At 41.3% G+C, this 19,425-nt stretch overlaps 1 protein-coding gene across 1 annotated transcript in view; it reads right to left on the reverse strand.

Annotated features, from left to right (window-relative positions):
• Positions 1-19,425, reverse strand: part of myom3 (myomesin 3) — a 51,744-nt gene that overhangs the window by 3,117 nt on the left and 29,202 nt on the right. Inside the window, exons 14-32 of the mRNA XM_079344830.1 lie at positions 19,125-19,252; positions 16,020-16,203; positions 14,977-15,151; positions 14,743-14,864; positions 13,236-13,423; positions 10,780-10,906; positions 8,283-8,464; positions 7,847-7,961; positions 7,091-7,247; positions 6,622-6,728; positions 6,289-6,333; positions 6,047-6,183; positions 4,383-4,527; positions 3,586-3,645; positions 2,910-2,977; positions 2,412-2,522; positions 2,232-2,319; positions 2,018-2,056; positions 1,616-1,721 (exon numbers count right to left, since the gene is read on the reverse strand). Of these exons, the coding sequence (XP_079200956.1) occupies positions 1,616-1,721; positions 2,018-2,056; positions 2,232-2,319; positions 2,412-2,522; positions 2,910-2,977; positions 3,586-3,645; positions 4,383-4,527; positions 6,047-6,183; positions 6,289-6,333; positions 6,622-6,728; positions 7,091-7,247; positions 7,847-7,961; positions 8,283-8,464; positions 10,780-10,906; positions 13,236-13,423; positions 14,743-14,864; positions 14,977-15,151; positions 16,020-16,203; positions 19,125-19,252 (2,284 nt within the window). The remainder of the gene's footprint in view (positions 1-1,615; positions 1,722-2,017; positions 2,057-2,231; positions 2,320-2,411; positions 2,523-2,909; positions 2,978-3,585; positions 3,646-4,382; positions 4,528-6,046; positions 6,184-6,288; positions 6,334-6,621; positions 6,729-7,090; positions 7,248-7,846; positions 7,962-8,282; positions 8,465-10,779; positions 10,907-13,235; positions 13,424-14,742; positions 14,865-14,976; positions 15,152-16,019; positions 16,204-19,124; positions 19,253-19,425) is intronic.

Genomic DNA, 19,425 nt, shown 5'->3' on the forward strand with positions numbered 1-19,425 from the left:
TCTTGCCCCATCTTTAAGAAATAATTTCCCCTATCTTCCTGTTATACTTGGCCGTGTTTGTGATGCAGAATTATGCAAAGAAAAATCACACTGAGTCACTCCCTTATCTTGCATCGTGGATTTGTCCCGCAGGCTCCTGAGAGGACACAAACATCCCAAGTCGAGCTAAAACAATCTCTAATGCATCTTATTGGACGCGTCTCTTTTACATGTTGTACTGTGGCGTACCCAACCCCTCCCCCTTCACCTCAGCCTGCACTCTGATTGGCTGATTCACCTAAGTCATTTCAGTACAATTTGAAACGTTTTCTATTATGTTGACTTCACAGAAAATGTATGTTCAGAATAACATACACATTTTTTACCCTTCATTACTATCTTAAATCTGAAATTTTACTGTTGAAGAATAAGTGATGCGTCAGCATTTTTCAAATCTCTTTTGAGGCCAAAATTTAGTTTAAAGAATGATTTCTGTGTGTTATATGTCACGTTCATACACATTTATCAAGTACTCACACTGATATATTGTTTGTCTTTGAAAACCTGTGATGGCCTCCGCTGTATAGTGTTTGATTATGACAAATAAGGAGGATGAGCCAGGTGTCCAGATGTGCCCCAGCTGCCACATTAGACATTTGCATGCAGACATTAAGATTCAGCTCCTCTGTCACATTCACATGCTGAACTCGATAAAGCAGCTGAACTTTGATCATTGACTTGGAAGCTGAATGTTGGTGAATGAGCTCCAGAGTTTCCTGTCATAAAGAGAAATGTCACGGTCAATGAATATACCTCCGGCCTGCATGGAGTTTGAAGTGTGTGTATTGTCAGTATGTTAAAGCCATTATGTGAGGCTTCTCTTTGGGGTCTCTTATGTGTACATGAACACAAGCTGCACCTGAACATACATTACCTTACTATGGACACCTGCACAGGTGGAGGAAGTCATACAGCTGTATCGTAATGTGTTTGTAGCTTTGCAATACAGCATTGTACCTCTGTGGCTTGCAGAACAAAATGAAACGGCTGGTCGTAAAATAAACTTGAAATGAAACATCAAAACAACAATCAGATGTTTCTTTCTCATGGAGCATTTTTAATCAGGAATGTTCTACAGTTTCCCTCTGTCATTATTAAAGTTGATTTGGAATACTTCCTCATCCTTCTCTCATTTCTTTTTTTAGATCATATATCCTCAATTCCTTCCCTTTCCTCCTCTCTTCTCCTCACATCTTAGTTGTCCCTGCCATCTGTGGTGCAAGCAGAGGAGACAGGGAACAAACACAGGGAGGGAGGAGTTGAGGTGACAGGCTTTTAGCTTATTGCTATATTACACAACCTGGTTAGCATAATAGTGTTCATAATAATGCTGTTTAATTCCTGTTGTTTGTTACGTCTCTTTTACACGCCACTGATGAAAAAAGAAAAGAAAAAGAAGAAAGTGGTTCCTCCCTCAAGCCTCCCTTCTCGTGAAAATACTTTTCAGGAATTGAAACTTACTCTCTGGTTGCTCTGAGATTGATATCATGGTCAGAGCAGGTTGATTGAGGAGATAGAAAAAAAGAAAAAGACATTGACGGTGCGAGGGCAAGAGTTTCTCTGCAGGGGGACTCACCCGTAGTACCAGCTGTTCTTCAGGCAGCTTATATAGTATTTGAGTGAGCAGTAGATCATCACTCCTGCCGAGGTGCTCTGAATCCTGAGCGGGCTGGCCGACAGTGCTGCAGAAACCGAGAGAGAGGGAAGGTACAGCATCTGATCCTTTCCAAACACTTCACTTCCCCTCTGCATGCGCTACCCTTTACCTTCTTCACCACACATACCTGCCTTTGCATGCAAAAGTATTTATCATATTCTGAAACACTGGATTCTTATATGGAGAACTCAACACATTAATATTCTGAACCACCACACGATTAATTAACATGGCTAACACAGCACAGCTGGTGTTAATAAAAAAAGTCATTGACACCTTTTACAAACATTGTTGTGTAAAGAGGGAGTGTGAATAACTCACCACACTGTTTACCCAGCTGCTGCAGGAGCTTGTTGTACTCTGATAATAATAATAAAAAAAAAACAATTCAGCGTTCAGAGAGGCCTTTTATATCCTCTTTGAATCGCAATAAAAACTAAACGCTGAATGCTAAGGACACATAAGTGAAACGTGGGAAATCAAAAAGAGAGGGGGCAGCTTCAATGTAAACAGAACCAAATTGGGAGTTTCTCACCATCACTGAGTAAGTCTAAGGTGCTGACATCCTCTCCTCGTCCATCTGACACCACGGCTCTGTAAGAACCCGCCTCTTTCTTTGTGACCTAATAACAACAACACCTCTGGTAAAGATCTTTTGAGATCCAGCTAACGCCTCGAGTTTTTCTGAAAACATAGCAGTGAACATTTGGGTCACCTGTGGGACGGTGAAGGTGCAGACTCCTGATTGTTGGTCGAACACAACTTGGGTCAACGCCACGCTTTCTTTAAACCACTTCAGAGTCGTGTCCTTGTTTGTGTTTGTCACCTGAGTAGGAGCAGAAATGACACACCTGAGGTAAAAGTGCCCAGAATTCTCTTTTGAGAACGTTTTGTCTGCTTTGACTGTTTCCTCTATTTGGTCTTCTTTAGTCTCATGTTTGTATCAAGTTTATAATGTCTGTATTTGTATAGCTTCAATGTTTCTGCATTTCTGGTTTTAATTCTAAAAGCTGAGCCAGAGACATGGGATGCAAATTAGCCAAGGCTTGAAACGTCTACTCATGGCACCTACTTTGTCTTACTTTGTCTTATATGAAACAATGGTCTCTGCACGTGTCCCTGTTAAATCAACAATCAAAGATTTTTCTTAGTACTTAATCCAGTGTTGTGTTAGCTCTGCCGCTGCTGTTAGCTTAAATATCTTGAAACATACCTTGCACTTTATAATGAGTTCACAATCCTTGTTCACACTCCACGTCAAGAGCTCCTCGAAGTAAGGTCCTTTGGGAGACAGGAAACATGATTACTCATCAGTACTGACGCTGACATTCATTCTTCATAACTGATCAATTTATGACAATTAAAGGTAAGTTATGGCTGCATGATGAACCCGAGCATGGTCATGTGACAGCGGCCTGAAATACATCTGGAGGGAATATTCACAACACAGGAAGAAACCTTTGTCCCACTCGCTTTAATGTCTCTTTTGAATCGTATGTGTGTCCATAAAGACGATTAAACGTGTCTCAATGTGTAACACGGACTTTGAATGTTGGACATGTGGTGAGATGTTGTATTTTTAGGCCACTGGGACATTCGACTCAGACAGATAAAACTTCTCCTTATCATGTTTGAGAGTTGATGTGTTTAAAACATGGTGTTCAGTATCACAGGAAGCTTCTTTCCTTTCTTTATGTTCGTCTTTAGTTTGACAAACTTCTGCGTCATGTTTGTATCTTTCTAAGCTCCTCACTCTTTGTTATCCACTGGTACAACACAGGCTCTGGTTCAGGTAGGTGAAACATTGAATATTCTCTGCGCCCGGCAGCACACACTCTAATTGTATTTACTTTGTCGAAGTGTGTTACTGATGTTTGCAGACTGCTCACCAGACTTTCTCTGTTGGTCGCGTCTGTTTTTATCCGCCAAGGCCAGCGTCTGACGAAACTCTGACAGAGACACAGAAATAGCAGGCTCAGAGGAAGACAGTAGTATCACAAAAAAAAAAAAAACATTTTCACTGCTGATCCAATTTCCTGAGGCCACGTCTGCCAAAAACTCATAATTAAAGTAAACAAAAGTAATACAGACAGAGATATAAACATCAGCAACCTGTGCTCAGTTCAAATGAAAAGAGAACCCTTATGTGTTGAATCAACACAGTAAAGTAAGAGAAGATAAATATGGGCTCTCTTCAATGTTTGGACAGCAGTACCCATTTTAAACACTAGGTGTCAGTGTTAGATCTGGCTCCTTTAAAAGAAAATCAATTTTCCACAGGAGATGTTTTGTTCTCCATTAATTGATTTATCGCTCGAAATAAACAATTACTAAAACATTTTTCTGAATTAAAACTACTGTACTTAATGAGCCCTATTTAAAGGTTTATTCTCGCTGGCAGGGACAAATGTGGTGAGGAAATTCTGAAACATAAATAGATCATATCTTCAGCATGGTGGTGTCAGTTCTTGACTTCAGGGTCGTTGCTACAGCTGTTCAGAATCTGCAGATGAAAACAGACTGCATGACCTCAATCGCAGTGACAGGCCAAAGTTCAGCCTGACACAACATCAAGGTACCGACAACATTTTGATCCCGTTAACAGAGCGGGACGCGATGTCCCGGCAACACTGTGAAACCTCATTGCTTCTATTGTTTCTCCTTAATGAGTGAGTGAAGGACTCACTTTGATCCACGAAGACCAAAGTGAACTGGTTCTTGGCACGGCCGTCCCTCAGCTGAGCCGTGTACGAGCCCTGGTCCTCCGGAGAGAGCCGATCAAACAGGATCTCCACCAGACCTTTGGCCTTGTCGAAGTTGATCTTGCGGTGCTGCAGCGGAGCAAACAAGTTAGTGAGCACACATCGGCTCACAAGCAGACGGATGGCAGGCAGGTGCCGCACAGATGGGTTAGTCATATAGAGGGAAGAGAGCATGAAACGTGTCTGAAATGAGAAACGCACTCTGTCGATTAAACGTTCCTTGACACAACAAACAGGGACACACGGGGCGCAGCCTTTGAGCTCATTTTCGTGGCTTTTATGTTCATCAAGATAAGTGTGTGCCGCGCCTGATGATGGGCCGCAGTGCTGGTTGTGATTTGTAATGTATGGCAAGCCCGAGGGCCCTAATCAGCGAAATGGATTCTGAATTCACAAACCTCAGCTGTGATCATTTTTAAAGAGTGTACAAGCAGTGCTGATCAGATGGAACTGTAATATTGGCAAATAACGGAATAAAGGAAAAAGAATGAAAGTGTCTGAATATAAAGCACAGGCCCATCTCGCACCAACACGAGCGAGCGCGGACACACAAAGACTATCTGACGGAGTTGTGAAACCACAACAAACACACTGTGTCGTGTTTGTTTTCCCCTCTGTGGACACATCAAAGCACGGCTCAATAAACCTTGACGGTGTGGCTGATTATTTTTAGCCTGATGTCATAACACATATCAGCACCGAGCAGTTTTGTTCCCATTCCGTTTACGTTCCTTGATGATTATAGTGTTGCTTTGTTTTGGCTCTCTACGACGGCAGGTGAAATCACTGTGTCGCTATTTTCTCAGCGGTGGAACATTATTTTGTCAATGATAGGTAACACTGTTCATGAGATGTTGCTTTTTGTTTTGCTGGTAAATAGCGTGGGCTGTTTTATGACAGAAACTGAATTTGGAGGTCGTTTGAGAAGCATTCGAGCATCAAGCAAATACGAACTTCAGTCTGACTTGTGAAAAATATGCCGCAGGGAAAACACCCTAAGAGTGGAAAAATGTCACAGTCACAATGTCTTTATCTACTCCAAACACCAGAGACTCAATATTAGCACATGATAAACTCAGGATGTACAACTCAAAATCATTTTTACTTGAAGTCAAGGCGTCCAGTTTGTCTCCACTTTGACCTTGGCCTTTTGTTGACATCTAAACTAATCACACACCTGTACCAGATGTTGGCCTCTTCTCCAACTTCAGTTTACTTGATCCTCTTTATTCTTGCACTTAATCAACACATTTCCATTTTGAAATGAGAAAAGCAAAATCAAAGAACAAGCCCTTTTCCAATTAGAATCTCAATATCGGAAAACAACAATCATACCGAAGAGTTTTTTCATTTTGATAAAAAAAAAGTTCCTTCTTTTAGTATAGAATTGAGAGTGCCATCGATTTGCGTCGATGTGTCTTGACTTCAAATCCATCTATTCCCAAAGTCGGGAATCCCGTCATCGAAATCAAATAAAATATGTAAGGGGATTTTTTTTAGCACTTATAATTTGGCAGCGTTATAATATCCTTACCCTGATAAGTTATAACTGCTGTTTGGCAGTCTGACCTGCACTGTGGGTTCTTACCGGGCTGCTGGAGATTTCTCGGTCATTGAAGATGAGCCGGAGCTCAGCGTCGTCGCTCAGACTCTCAGTCTGCAGCCAGAGACGTACTTCACCTTTTTCAGAAACCTCCACCTGCCAGCCGGACTTGAGAGCGATCACTATCCAAAAACAAAAACAAAGGGAACCTCAGTAAATGCTGACTACACGTGTGCAGATTGATTATAATAGTTTCCATGACACCACAAAACGTCTTTTGTACATACACGGGTTTCTGACTTGCCAACTGAGTTCTTTGAGTCTTTCAAGGTCTGAAAAGAATTTCAGAAGGTTAATTAAACTTTGATCAGCGGCCACATTTTTGTAACACAGAGGAACAATAGCTTGCATGACTGAGAGTTGATTGAAATCATATGCTTAGTTTGATGCTTAGTGGGATGTGTGACCTTGTGGAAGTCGTTCTGAGGGAGAACTCGCAAAGCCTTTAAATTAAAAGTCTGCCGTTCCTGCTGCCATCAGCTTTTTTTGTTGTTGCATGAGACACAGGAGAGGTCTGGGGTTGAGGTCTGATTGTGCTCCACTCTGTGTTTTCCGTTTACCTTCAGCAGTGAAGTCGTAGCTGGACGACAGGTTTGGGTTGTCGCTCATCTCCACTGTGTAGAGACCCAGATCCTCCTCAGAGGGGTCTGTGAAGGTCAGCAGCGACCTGGTGTACAAATTGAAATAAATTAAACATAAGACTGCGTCTCTCACTCTAGTTAATTTCCCCTCCAGCCCACAACACAGGCTGCTGCTTCATGTTGCCAGCCATCAGAATTCACAATTCTTTCCCGTCCCAAAAGTGGCATCCAATACCTTGCAGCCAACTTCACTGAAAATTGAATGATTGTTTTTCATGCACTGAAACAGTGTGGCACATTTTGAAATGTGGCATGTAGCCTCCCTAAAGCCACGAGACGGGATAATTAAAAGAAGCTGGCGCTTAATATAAACTCATTGCGAGTCAGTTCAAAGATTCCTGAATTTCAAAAAAGTAAAAACACAAGAGTCAGAGCTGTTCGTGAACACCTATTCTTCTTGGTTTCTGCCCGAGCTCTTCCAGCGTCGACGGGCTCCGTGTAATTTTTGCCCCAGAGGAACTTGCTCTCATCGTTCATCTCATCAGCCTCGTATCCCAGATATATGAAACCATCGTCGTCCACTCCAATCTCAACGTTCTTGGTGCCTGAGGATGAAAGAGTCTGTCATTATGAATCATAATTTCAGTATGGTCGGCAATTTTGCTTCAGAGACGGGCGCTCATAGAATAGTAAAGAAGGTGAGGAAATGATTCGAAACACTTCTTTTATCATTCATTATGCTCTACTTTAACATTTTAAATGACTATCTTCTCCTTTGAACAAATGTAATGTACCTCCTGTAAGTACTTAAAAGAAACAAACACTTGCTTATCCAGTCAATATCAGTTTCATGGTTATCTGCTACATACAAAGGCAGGCTAGCAGTTTCCCCTTGTTTCCATTCATTATGCTAAGCTAAGTCAACCATCTTGCGGCTCAAGCTTCATACATACTGTCATGTATGGACACCACGGTGGTTTCTATCTACTCCTGTAAACAAATAAGCGTATTATTTAGAGGCATGTGTATATAAAAGATGCTTAAAGAAGGCCCCACCCTGAAAGCCTGTTTACTAATCAGATGTTGGATTAAATTCTGACGCTGCTTTGCATGCTCCTGAGTTCAGTGCGGCTCCACCTAAAGCCTTGGAGGATTATTTCTTTATTACTGTATTTGTATATGTTTTTAAGCCCCTGTGGCTGACCTGGTTTGGTCTCAGCTGTGACCGGCTCAGTGGGCAGGGACGCACAGCTCGCTCCAGCCTCATTGACAGCTGACACACGCAGGCGGTAAGTCTGACCCGCCTGAAGACCTGACACCTGGATGTCATCAGAAACACATCAAATATTTACTGAGCACAGCCATAAATCATGATGATTATTCAATCATTCGGGCCCAAACAAACCCAGAGAGATGACTTTCTAAACATTCTAAACTCCTCCCTGTATGTGATTTACGAGAAGAATGATTTACTGGCATTCACAGTTCATAAAAACTCTCATCTTTTATATGACACAGGAATTGTCTGTCCTGTAAAGCCAGGTAATGGAAAAAAACAAAATTACAACTCAAGCCCTTTCATAGTGCTTTAACTATTATCGTGAGCTGGAGCTTGTAAACACGGTTCCAGCTTCGCTCACCTTGTAATGCGTGTCAGAAACTGGCTTGTCAGTTACAGCAGTCCAGTCGTCTGATTGGTCGCCCTGGCTTATTTCCAGCAAATAGCCAGTGACCGGGCTCCTTCCTTCATACAACGGAGCCGCCCACAGCAGCACCACCGAGTTGTTTCTCACCTCCCTGACCTCTGCGTCATACGGACAACCTGAGAGAGAGAGAGAGAGAGAGAGAGAGAGAGAGAGAGAGAGATAGATAGATAGATAGAGAGAGAGTCATTGACATGGTGTATGTCAGAGTCAGTGTTAGTGTGCAGAGAAACACAGCGTATAAACAATGAACTGATATGTAATATGTGAGTGAACGTGTCAAAAGAAGACAAACTGATTCTCTTTGTCACAAAGAAAATGAATACCAAAACAAAACAGAAAGTAAGCTCAATAACAAGCGACTTTCCATAATCTACCCCTCTAAACTTCATGCTGCCATGTGGTAGTTCATTTGCGTAATGATTTTCGGTCACTTTTAAATTATTAAAGTCACGGGGGAAAGCCCATTTTCCAAGATTAATGAGCTGCGCTTTAAAAGTGGCATTTGTAAGAGAGGCTCTCTCCATCCTCGATATTAATGCCATATAGCTGATATGAGTGGGCTGAGCCTCCACACCACATACTGAAATGACTTTGTGTGTGTGTGTCTGCTTGTACAAACCGAGTATGTGTGTTTTTAATATGAATCTGTGGGACTAGTTCTCATTCTTTATTGTTTCAAGTTCATTTGAGCTCTCTCTCTGTATAGATGCTGCTTTTTTGGAGCGTCCGAATGAGCGGAGGAAAGAGAAGAACATAAAGTTCTTGATTTTTTCATTTGCAGTTATTACCGGTCAGCTTTAAGAACAGCGGAGAGGTTCGTCCAGTACATCACAGAATTGTGTGGCCTGGTTTTGGCCTCTCAGGCTGCTTACAGGTTTAGGTGAGATGAAGGCCCTGACACACAAAGCCGGCGGCAAAGAGCGAATGGAGACGAAGGGTGCATTCGGATTGTCCCTCCTATCCACTTTCACTAGCATTTTTTCCTTAACCCCGGAAGCAGTTAAGTGGCGGCCATGATAAGAGCCGAAAGGTGGCTCAATGCTTCCTTCATAACCTCCTTTAGCATAGGAAACACTGGACCATCCTTTACGAAAAGGAGATAAGAAAGTGCCAACTTTTAAAGCGACTCGATATATGTACCGTTATGATTCAAGAAGACAATGTTTACACTGCTGTCGCTCACCGCTCGTAAAATAGGTACTTTAATTGAGAATAATGTCTGATAGACAGTTGCCCCATGACTGTTGTCTTCGATTTGGTCACTTCCGTTTTTCTTCTTGCCCACTGATTCGCTTAGCTGAACAGCCAATCAGAGTGACACCTCTCACCAAACGCCAATTCAACAAGTGGAATCAGCTGAAAAAAGGCAGACAAGGGCTGAAGGGTAATGAAGGCACACCGCAAAAACCAGAGCGAAAATCGCTCACCGAAGTTCAAACTAGGACCGACAGCCGACGATCTCCTCGGTGTCAGGGCCTTGAGAGATGTTTGTTCAGGTTTTGATGCAGCCTGAGAGGAGAACCAGCAAACACTAATCTGAAGAAGTACCGCCACCTTTCCTTATCATATAAATAATTACAATTGATTGTCCAGCATGGTTGGCTGAAATAAGTCATTTATGAGTCCTAATAACTTTCTTCTGAATACTGTAAGACTAGAGGACTGTAGAGTGATAAATTAAACAACGAATAAAGGTCTCAAAGGTCAAAGACGTCATTTCTAACAGGAGAGTTTAAATACAAGAGCAGCAGAGACTAACAAAGAACTCAACCTTTTCACTTTTTAAATTGTTTTGTTTTTATCTGTTATTGCTCACTAACTTCTAAAGCAGTTTCAAACATATCCACTTAAACTGAGTAAATGAAGGGCTCAAGGGCACTTCAGCAACACAGACACTCGTCATACATAATTCAACACATAACGAACTCCAGTGACTACCTCTAACTTCAGGCAATAACTAAAGCTATTACAGCAGCTTCTGTATTATTGACTGCTGACCTCTGCCTCCATTTTGCTGTTTATTGGCATAATATGCACATTGCCTGTTTTTATTCTTGTACTTCAAATTGACCTGGCCTTATTTTTATTCAGAGATGACCAGATGGACTTTTAATGGAGCCGTTTTAAACTAGAATGAAATGTATGGGCATCTCTCTCCGTTGACGGTCCCCAACAACTTTTAGTAAAATGGTAACGACAGAGGCTCAAAAGACGTGAATGTTTTACCTTCATTGTGTCTGATGCGAGAGAGGATCATGTTTATGGTGAAAAAGATGTTTATGTTTGCCTGAAATATGTTTAAGAACACTCTGATCAAGTCAAGCCGCCCTCTCCTTCTCGCCTGTCACATTTAAAGTGTGCAGAGATTGCTGAATGTGTGACAGAGTGTTTATTGTTTCTTGTGGGCATGACTTGACATTTTTCTCCTCACCTGGCTCAGGCATCGTCCATTTCTCACACAGGAAATCCTCACTGGGCTCAGAGGGCTTCCCGACGCCTGCCATATTGGCAGCAAACACACGGAACTGGTAGAAGTTTCCACTGGTTAGGTTGCAAACCTGTGTAAAGATATCAGAAAATCTGATTTACTCCAACTGAATGATGATGATGATGATGATGATGATGATGATGATGATGATGATGATGATGACCAACCAAAGTGTAAACAAACAGACGGGACAGAATTTAACGAGAAGGAGAAACATAAATTGAACAAAATGGAGATTAAATACTACAGAGAGCCGGCATTTCATCTTCATATGAGAATAAACATATTAAAATAAAGGGGATTTTTCAAACGGAAAGTCAATCAAACTCTTAAAAAAAAAAGTGCAATTATTTTTAAATGAGAGGTAAAAGTAAAAAGTTCTACATGATAAAAGTACAATTAGATTGTTTTTGTCCTTGTTTTTAAGATTTTAATGGACTCTATGTTAAACCTCTTGTATACTCCTTCAAATACATGAGTCCACTCTTAGCATTCTGCCTATGTTTAAGAAAGACACAAATTAGGTTGCACATCGTAGAGAATGAAAAGCTCCTCTATATACAGCACAGCCACAGCCTCACGCTGAGCCCCCTGACACTTGGGCATCTTGAAGAGAGCAGATTCAGGCATATTGATCTTTATATTGATCTGCCTATTCACAGCCACTTACACTCTAAGGACCTTATTGGCTCCGTGAGCAGCTGTGAACTTCTACAGCTGCTCTTGGCTCCCTAATTGACACAACTAGAGGGAGCTTATATCACAGTCATAGTATGTACTATCTAAAGGCCAATTTCCCTACAAGACCACCCCCTCCATCATCTCTAAATACTTCTACAGACATATTAGGAACAAAAGTTCTTCAGATCAATAACAAGTGCAAGGCAGAAAATGCAGAAGTCGACTGACAAACTAGGAGAGCGACAGTACACCTTTCATCCACTAGGTGGCAAACAGGCTGCATATGACTCTAATTACATATTTACATCCTAAAGTTGTCTGTTTATTCGCTCACATGTTGAAATATAAAGATCCTGTTGATTTAACATTAAGTCATTAAAGCCACACAAAGATCTGTACCTGAACATTTACAGACGTTGTGTGTTTACAACCTAATGAGGATGACCATATAAGGAAATGTCATTGTAAAATTCCATATGCATGTACTCCATTAAAATGAACGTGTATTTCAGTAAATGGAGTAAAACTGTAGATTTCTCGATGGGATGACCTAAAATGCTGCTCAGATATTGTTGTTATGGTATACTTTTACAGTGTTGTAACAAAGGGATATTTTAAAAATAAATGCCGTTGAATTTTCAATCCCAAAAGAAAAAAACACAACTTCTTTGACTTTTTCCGTAAAAGGAAACACAGACACAATCCAAGCACAATCAATATTCAAATTTGTCTGATTTGCACCCAGGAAGCCAACAGGCACATTAAAATAACAGCTTAAGAGGGAGGTAGCAAGAAAGGGAAATGGCTGAAAATTACTTATTTACCCCAAAAGGGGGAGCTGCGTGTTCTCATCCTTCTTTGAACGAGGGTCTCCGGCCCTTAACAATCTTTACTTCTCAATGTTTATGGCTAATCATGATGTATACTGGGCCTCATTCCTCTTTTCTCTCATTAGCTTTGCCCTTGTTTTTCCAGGAGCTAAAAACACCCCCTCACACATAAACATGTTTCCACATGTCTAATTAGGAACACCTGTAATCTCCCTGAGTCAGGTTAAAGATTTAACTTTGCTGCAGGTCTCCATGGACACTTCTAGTTGCCTAGTGACACAGCCACGGTGGGATGAGGGGGCTTTAGCCAACAATGTTTTGAGGCAGCTACTAAATGGAGGAATAATTTGTATCGTTACATCTATATGAAAAGAAAGAAACACTTTTTTCCCCCCTCATTTGTTCTCATTCTGTGACAGTGACTAGAATACACTGTCATACCTTATGGACTCTGTAGTTAAGCCACGCCTTACATAAAAGCATTTTCTGTATTACTTCATGCATACCAAATGAAAAAAGTCTAAACTTAGACATAGGAGTACGACTCGCCATCCATAAAGTCTTAATGCTTATCACCCTGGTGTATGTTGACATTCAGCATGTATACTTATTATAGCGTTCACAATGTTAGTTTCACATATTGGCACGCTTACATGCGTTAACCTGTACAAAAAAAGGATGTACAGCTGAGGGTGATTTATCCGTTTGTTCCTAAGAAACATTAGTTAGAGAAAGAAAACGTTACTCCAAACTTAAACTGGTTGTCAAATTCAATTTTCACAAAATTTCCAGGCTATTTCGCCAACCATTGTTCAAGTAATTTCAGTATTGGTTACAGTTGTAGATCAGCACGACACTTCAACTGCATCATGCTGAAGCATTACTGACCTTATGCTGCCTCTCTTTGGCCAGCTTAACGTTGACCTCTCTCCATGTTTTCATGCCCTTATCTCTCTGGTCCAGGTAGTATCCACGTACAGGGTCGCCTCCGTTAGATGCAGGGGCCCTCCAGCCCAGCACCATCTCTGAGCCAGTGCACAGCAGCAGGGCGATGGCAGAGGGAGCCGAGGGAACATCTGGAACAGGCGGTGTAAGTGACAGACGAGAGGTGACACAGGAGAGAATCTCAGCAGGCACTCATTCTTGCTAAATAGACCGAGAAATGACTAAATGAAACTTCTCAGCCCTCTAAAACTTCCCTCTGGAAGAAACAAAATCTAACTGTGAGCCAATATTAAGCAATTCTAAACCAGACAGGAACTATACAGCTCATATTGCAGTTTATAAAGATGTATTCCCCGCTAAGAGTTGGACTCCAGCCATCTTTCCTCAGGTAATGGCTCAGATTGGTGGAGTAGATGTGAGAATATCCGAGCAGTGAATAGCACGCAGAACTGAGTCATCCTTGCACTGTATTGCGTGCTGCTGAGAGCACATTATCTGAAAATGCAACAGAGGGAGCAAAGAGGGTCAGCAGCTCTTCCACAAACACGGCTCTGCTCTGCTCTGAACCAATAATAACAGAAGACTTTCATTTTTCACTACCTGATAGTCATCCAGTGAAGGGTAAATGACAAAACATACGGAGGTCGACACGTGGAAGCTTGGTTAACCCTTGCTAGGATACTCAAAAAGCTGTGCTGAAGCTGTAATTTTATTTGACAAGTTGTTACTTTAAACAAGAGTTTATGTGACTATAATCTCAGCCTATAAATAACTGTCCCTGATGGTTTTCACCACCACCTGGTTACAAAATTACTGGTACTCCATCTGCCAGACAATAGCTGTACCAGCACATCTTATATTGTTTTTCTATCGGCCACTAAATGACAAAAGACGAAGAGAGCATAATTTAGCCAGATGCTGGTAAAATGAATGTGGCACTGAAAGATTCAGAACCAGAGAATAAACTGTGAATATGTTCAGTGTGGAACACCTTCAAAAGCTTAAATGAGTTAAACTAGCGTCTACAGCTACTGGGAGAGTGAGGCACCAAGCGAAAGGTCCTTCCTTAGAACAACAGAACAACAAACGGTGAACTTTGTCACCATACTAAGTATGGTTGAATTAAGTTAAAAGTTTAGCATACATAGTGTATCTGAGCACGGGTATAATTATTATTTAAATAATCATGGAACTGTTCCCAGCGATTATTAAGTAGTATTTATGCAGGAAAACACTCCAAATACTGCAAATATGTTGATGGCCATCCAAGTATGACCAAGTAACAGTACAACAGTTTGTGTGAACGCAGCAGAAAATGTTCAGGAAAATTCCCCACAAGCAAGAAGATTTGGCTACATTAAAGCCCTACAACCAGCGCTCGGCCATAGAAATATCAGGAATTGTGTTGAAAGCTACATGTGCTTGGACCTGACTGACAGGTCGCACTTACGAATGGCGGATTTGACGAGGATGGGTTGAGACTCGTCTGAGTAGTCGCTGTTTCCTTCTCGGCTCACAGACTTCACCCTGAACACGTACTCCCTTCTGGTTTTGAGGCCATGGACAGTAAATCTGAGAAGGAGGGCATGAGTTTATGCATCTTTAGTTTTGTCAAGATCTCAACTCTTGCACCTGCACCCATCAATCAGAAACATGACAAGAACACATCTTCTTTTCCAGCTACCTGGTTTGGCTAATAGGCTTGTTGTTGACAGTCTGCCAGTCTTTCTTGCCAGTTTCACTGTAGTACAGATAGTAGCCCAGGATGTCGTCTTTGGCGTTTGGTTCCTGCCATTGGAGCAGCACTGAGGTGTCCGTGTCTCTGACGGCCAGGACAGAGTGAGGCAGAGCTGGTGGAGCTGACGGGGACAAGATGAAAAGACATCAAGTTAACCTTTACTGAAATATTTACAGGATGGAAATGAGCTAATGTATAATAATTGAACTCCATTTTCATAAGGTAGTAGTTACAATATATATATCTTTTAAGTGTAAATACAGCTTAATTGAGTGTCATATTATGACAAATAAATCTGGCTTGGCTAAGTTTGGCTTTTATTTAGTCAGCAGCATTTTCCATCCAAAATATAATATCAAACATAAATGTAGTGCTGGCCAATCATCACAAGGGCCTCCATACATATGTGGTGTTGACTGTGTGATGTTGTTGAGGATGATGTTTTGGTTGACATTTCTGGGCAGGCAGTGGGTGTATTTCCCCCTCCGGTTGGCCTCCTTTCTGTTGGACAGGCAGGTGCCAAACACTGACGGTTAGCTTGTGCTATCTTGCCAAAATATCGTCTTTTCCATCACACAACAAAAATGTAATACTCTCAGGTTGCTTGAAGGGCAGGTACAAGCAGTTCACATATACGGCAAGTCTGGCTATCAACCAATGCAAATAATTTGGAAGCTTCAGGTTGTGCATAGAAACGTGATGCTGCAGGTGGTTGCCGGGTTGGTTGGGTGTTCTGCTGTCAGAGGCAGCGGGCGAGCGCTCCCTGTGGGCGATGATCCCAGGAGGAGGGGCCGAGTGAAATATTGTGTTTACAAGCTGCAACAAACATTGTTACTGACTGTCACAAAGTATGTTCGACACATCCTGTTGTCTTGCAGGACAACAGTGTAATCAACGACAGTATGGTCGTAAATGGAGGCACACAGTCCAGTTAACTTTCATAACAGGCAGAGCCATAAACCAGTACAGTGCATAGTACAGTTTCTCACCTTGTGGCTTGCCCAAGGAGATGGGCTGACTCGGCTCAGAGGGGTCACTGACTCCGTACTTGTTGATGGAGCGCACTCTGAAGCAGTACTGCTTGCCCTTGATCAGGTCAAACACTGGGAACCTTGGAGAGTTCACCACTGTGTCCAGACTGGCCAGCTCCCAGCTGCTCTTCCCTACCTGGGACTAATCCACGAACAGTGTGAGAAGAAAATGCAAATTTGATTTCAAAAGATGAATTCATCTCAGGGTTGTGCTCGTTATACAGTGTCCTTCAAATATGCTTAAGGATTCAATTTGTACAAGAGTAAAGGGCTGCAGAGACTGCCAAAAACTCTCTAAAAAGTCCCACATTTCATTTAAATGTGCACACATGCTCTGTAGTTAACTTAAGATCCTCTACACTAAGCAATCCACTTAATGTGCGGACAAGGACAAGAAGGGAAAACGATTGGCTGTTCAGAAGTGATGGGGAGAAAGATTTACAGGGAGAAAAATAAATAACAGTTAGAGTTTGTAAGATGAAAAATGAATTGACGTGTAAAAGCTTGACGACCGGTGACTCATGTGGACATCTTTTCTTCTTTAAAAAATAATGGCGCTGTTTAGAAAAATACTCCTTCCATTTTCCATATTTCCATCTCTGAAGTTGTCGTTTTAAGAGGAAAACCTGACAATAGAAAAGTTGATAAGAAAGAGAATGATTGTAAAACGCTTGCTTGAGGGTGATAGGAATGTTTGAAAGGTTCCCTTCATTAAATGAGCGGAAGTGAGGCAGTAGACTTTAGTTATTTAAGAAGCCTTTGACAGGTTTGACAGTTTTATTACCCTGGTAACTAAAGTCCAATAAAAGTCGCTTTCCTGTGGCAGTTTTCAGATTATTGGAGCCAGACGCTGTAGGCTGTCTGGGTTCATATTGGAGAGCTGAAGCGTTTTGTAGTTGAAAAGAAAACTTTGACTTGTTGTTATTCCGGTGACAAGTTCACTTTGAACCTTGTGTTGAGGGAAAACATTTCTTTAGGGGAAAAAAAAATAAACAAGTTAAAATTAGAATTAACTCTTGACTTATCTTGACATTTCTGATCCAGATAGTTTGAAATCAAGATTAAGAAAGAAGAAACCTCTTTCAGGTTTATAAGACAGACAATGAAACCCTGTGAAGCTTCCTTTTAATGTGTCAAAGCACTTGGCATTAAGCATCAAGGTCTGTTTGTTTTTAATGAGTCCACAAATTCCTACTTAAACCTTCACCTCAGAGGATGAAGTGTGTGTGTGTGTGTGTGTGTGTGTGTGTGTGTGTGTGTGTGTGTGGGTTTGTGTGTCTTCCTTCTTGTGTCTCTTTGATTTGTGCAACAGTCCAGGGGCCTGCTGTTCATTTGGCTCACGTTCCACTAAAGCCTTGAACAAAGTCAACAACCTGTGGAGGAGGTGATCCGTGTGTTCAGTGGGTGTGTGGGTATTACTGACTACAAAGGCAGTTAGTGTTTTAATGTGTTAACACTTGTTTGTGTACCTGAGAATTTAAGAATGCATCGGATTGCCTTGGATTAGCAAAACGTATGACAGTGAATGTTCATCACTCCCTTAAGGGAACACTGAAGCGAACACTTTCTTCTTTTATGTGCATCTCATATTTTAAATCCTGTGACCTCCTGAAAAATGTAAGTCCAATAAATATCTACAGAAGACGAGCAAAACAAATGTAACTTACAGAAAACAACCAGATCCCGGGTGTGTATAAAAGATTATGTCGTAAAAAGACACATTTTCCATGGCATCCAGGACAAAATATAATAATTGTGCAACAGAGATGAGCTGGGAAGAAATGTAGGTCATACATAAATAAATTGGACAAAAAAAAAAAAAAAAAAAAAAAAAAAAATATATATATATATATATATATATATACTGTATATTAAATACATATTAACAATAATACAGCTTGGAGGAGCTCTGGATTTGTGTAGATCATACTCTTGAGGAAATCTAACAAGGTCAAATGTTCAATGTGAAGAAGGATATTTGTTTATAGTTCTGCTCGCACCAACCAAAAAAGCAGTCACCGGTGAATAAAACAAAGAGGACCCTCCGCCTCATAGACGAAGGCCAAGTGTTGACGACATAAACTGTGTAACATGGAATGACTCGCACATATTCTGAGAAAAAACAATCAGAATTGACAAACAAATGGATTAAATGTTTTGCCCACAGGACACCATTGAACCCGCCTGAATGAATACAGAGATTGCTCAAGTTACATCACAAACATTGCATCCCACTAAAATGAACTTTAAAAAAAGGTGTACGCCTGTTATCCAACTCTACTTACTCTCCACCTGCTCCTGAGGGAAACATCTTTAGTAGCTTCAGGCTCGTCGATGTGAGTCTGTCTGTTGTTTGGTTTGTGCACAGGGTGGGTGTGTTGCAGAAAACAGCACTGACATGCTTTTAAAATAAAATCAACAATCTGGAAGAAACACTTCATAAATATTCGATGGGTTTTTCAAAAAACATCTGCTGTTGTACAAAAAAACACTGAAATACAAAAGTTTAACATTCAATTATGCATTTTTTTTATGAAGGTTCATTTCCATGTTCCAGGTTTGACATTTAAGGAATAAAAAACTCCTTGTTGATGACTACTGAAGTAGCATGATAATATTTTGCAGACACCCTTTTTATCACTTTTTTTTAATGACAATTCAGCTTGAGTTGAGCAGCCAGACCTGAAATATGTCCCATGTCAGAGCTCCCAATGGAGCAGCTTTCTATCGCTTCCTTGCAGTCCCAGACTGTAATACTGTTAAAGAACAATAAAACTAACACTCGAAAAAAATGAACAAAATGTGGTGGATTGCCTTGGAAACCAGTGTCAAGTGTGTGGACTTAAACCCCAATCTCTCTTGAAGGTGAGAAAGCAATCTGAAAACTCGCAGTACTTCCATCAGAAAAGTCATTTGTAGCTGATTTCCTCAACCTTAAGTGTGGCGCTTTAATAGGAAAGAGGTTAAGGTGAGAAGCAAGGGGATAACTGCAAACCAAGAACTCTCGAGTTACTGTAATATAAGCACGTGTGCCCGAGTGTTTGTGTGGGAGTACAAACTGACCCGCTCTACGTAGAAGGTGAGCGGCTCTCTGCCTCTGGGTTCAGGCTCGGTCCAGCTCAGCACCACGTAGTTGTTGCTCACCTCGCAGGCGTGGACATCTGTGGGAGGTAAGGGAGCTTTGACCTCACCTGTAGATACAAGAGATGGGAAAAAGGAGGAGGAGGAAGACGAAGAGAAAAAAAAGTTGGAAAAAGGTCAGTAAAAATAAATGCGGAGCCCAAAACAGTGCTTGCCTAGGTGCTGGCCTTTTTTATTCTCTTTTTCTGGAAGTAGTTGCATCAGGAAATGTTACACTTCTGTG

This window comes from Symphodus melops, assembly GCF_947650265.1.
Source record: "Symphodus melops genome assembly, chromosome: 5".
Lineage (NCBI taxonomy): Eukaryota > Metazoa > Chordata > Actinopteri > Labriformes > Labridae > Symphodus > Symphodus melops.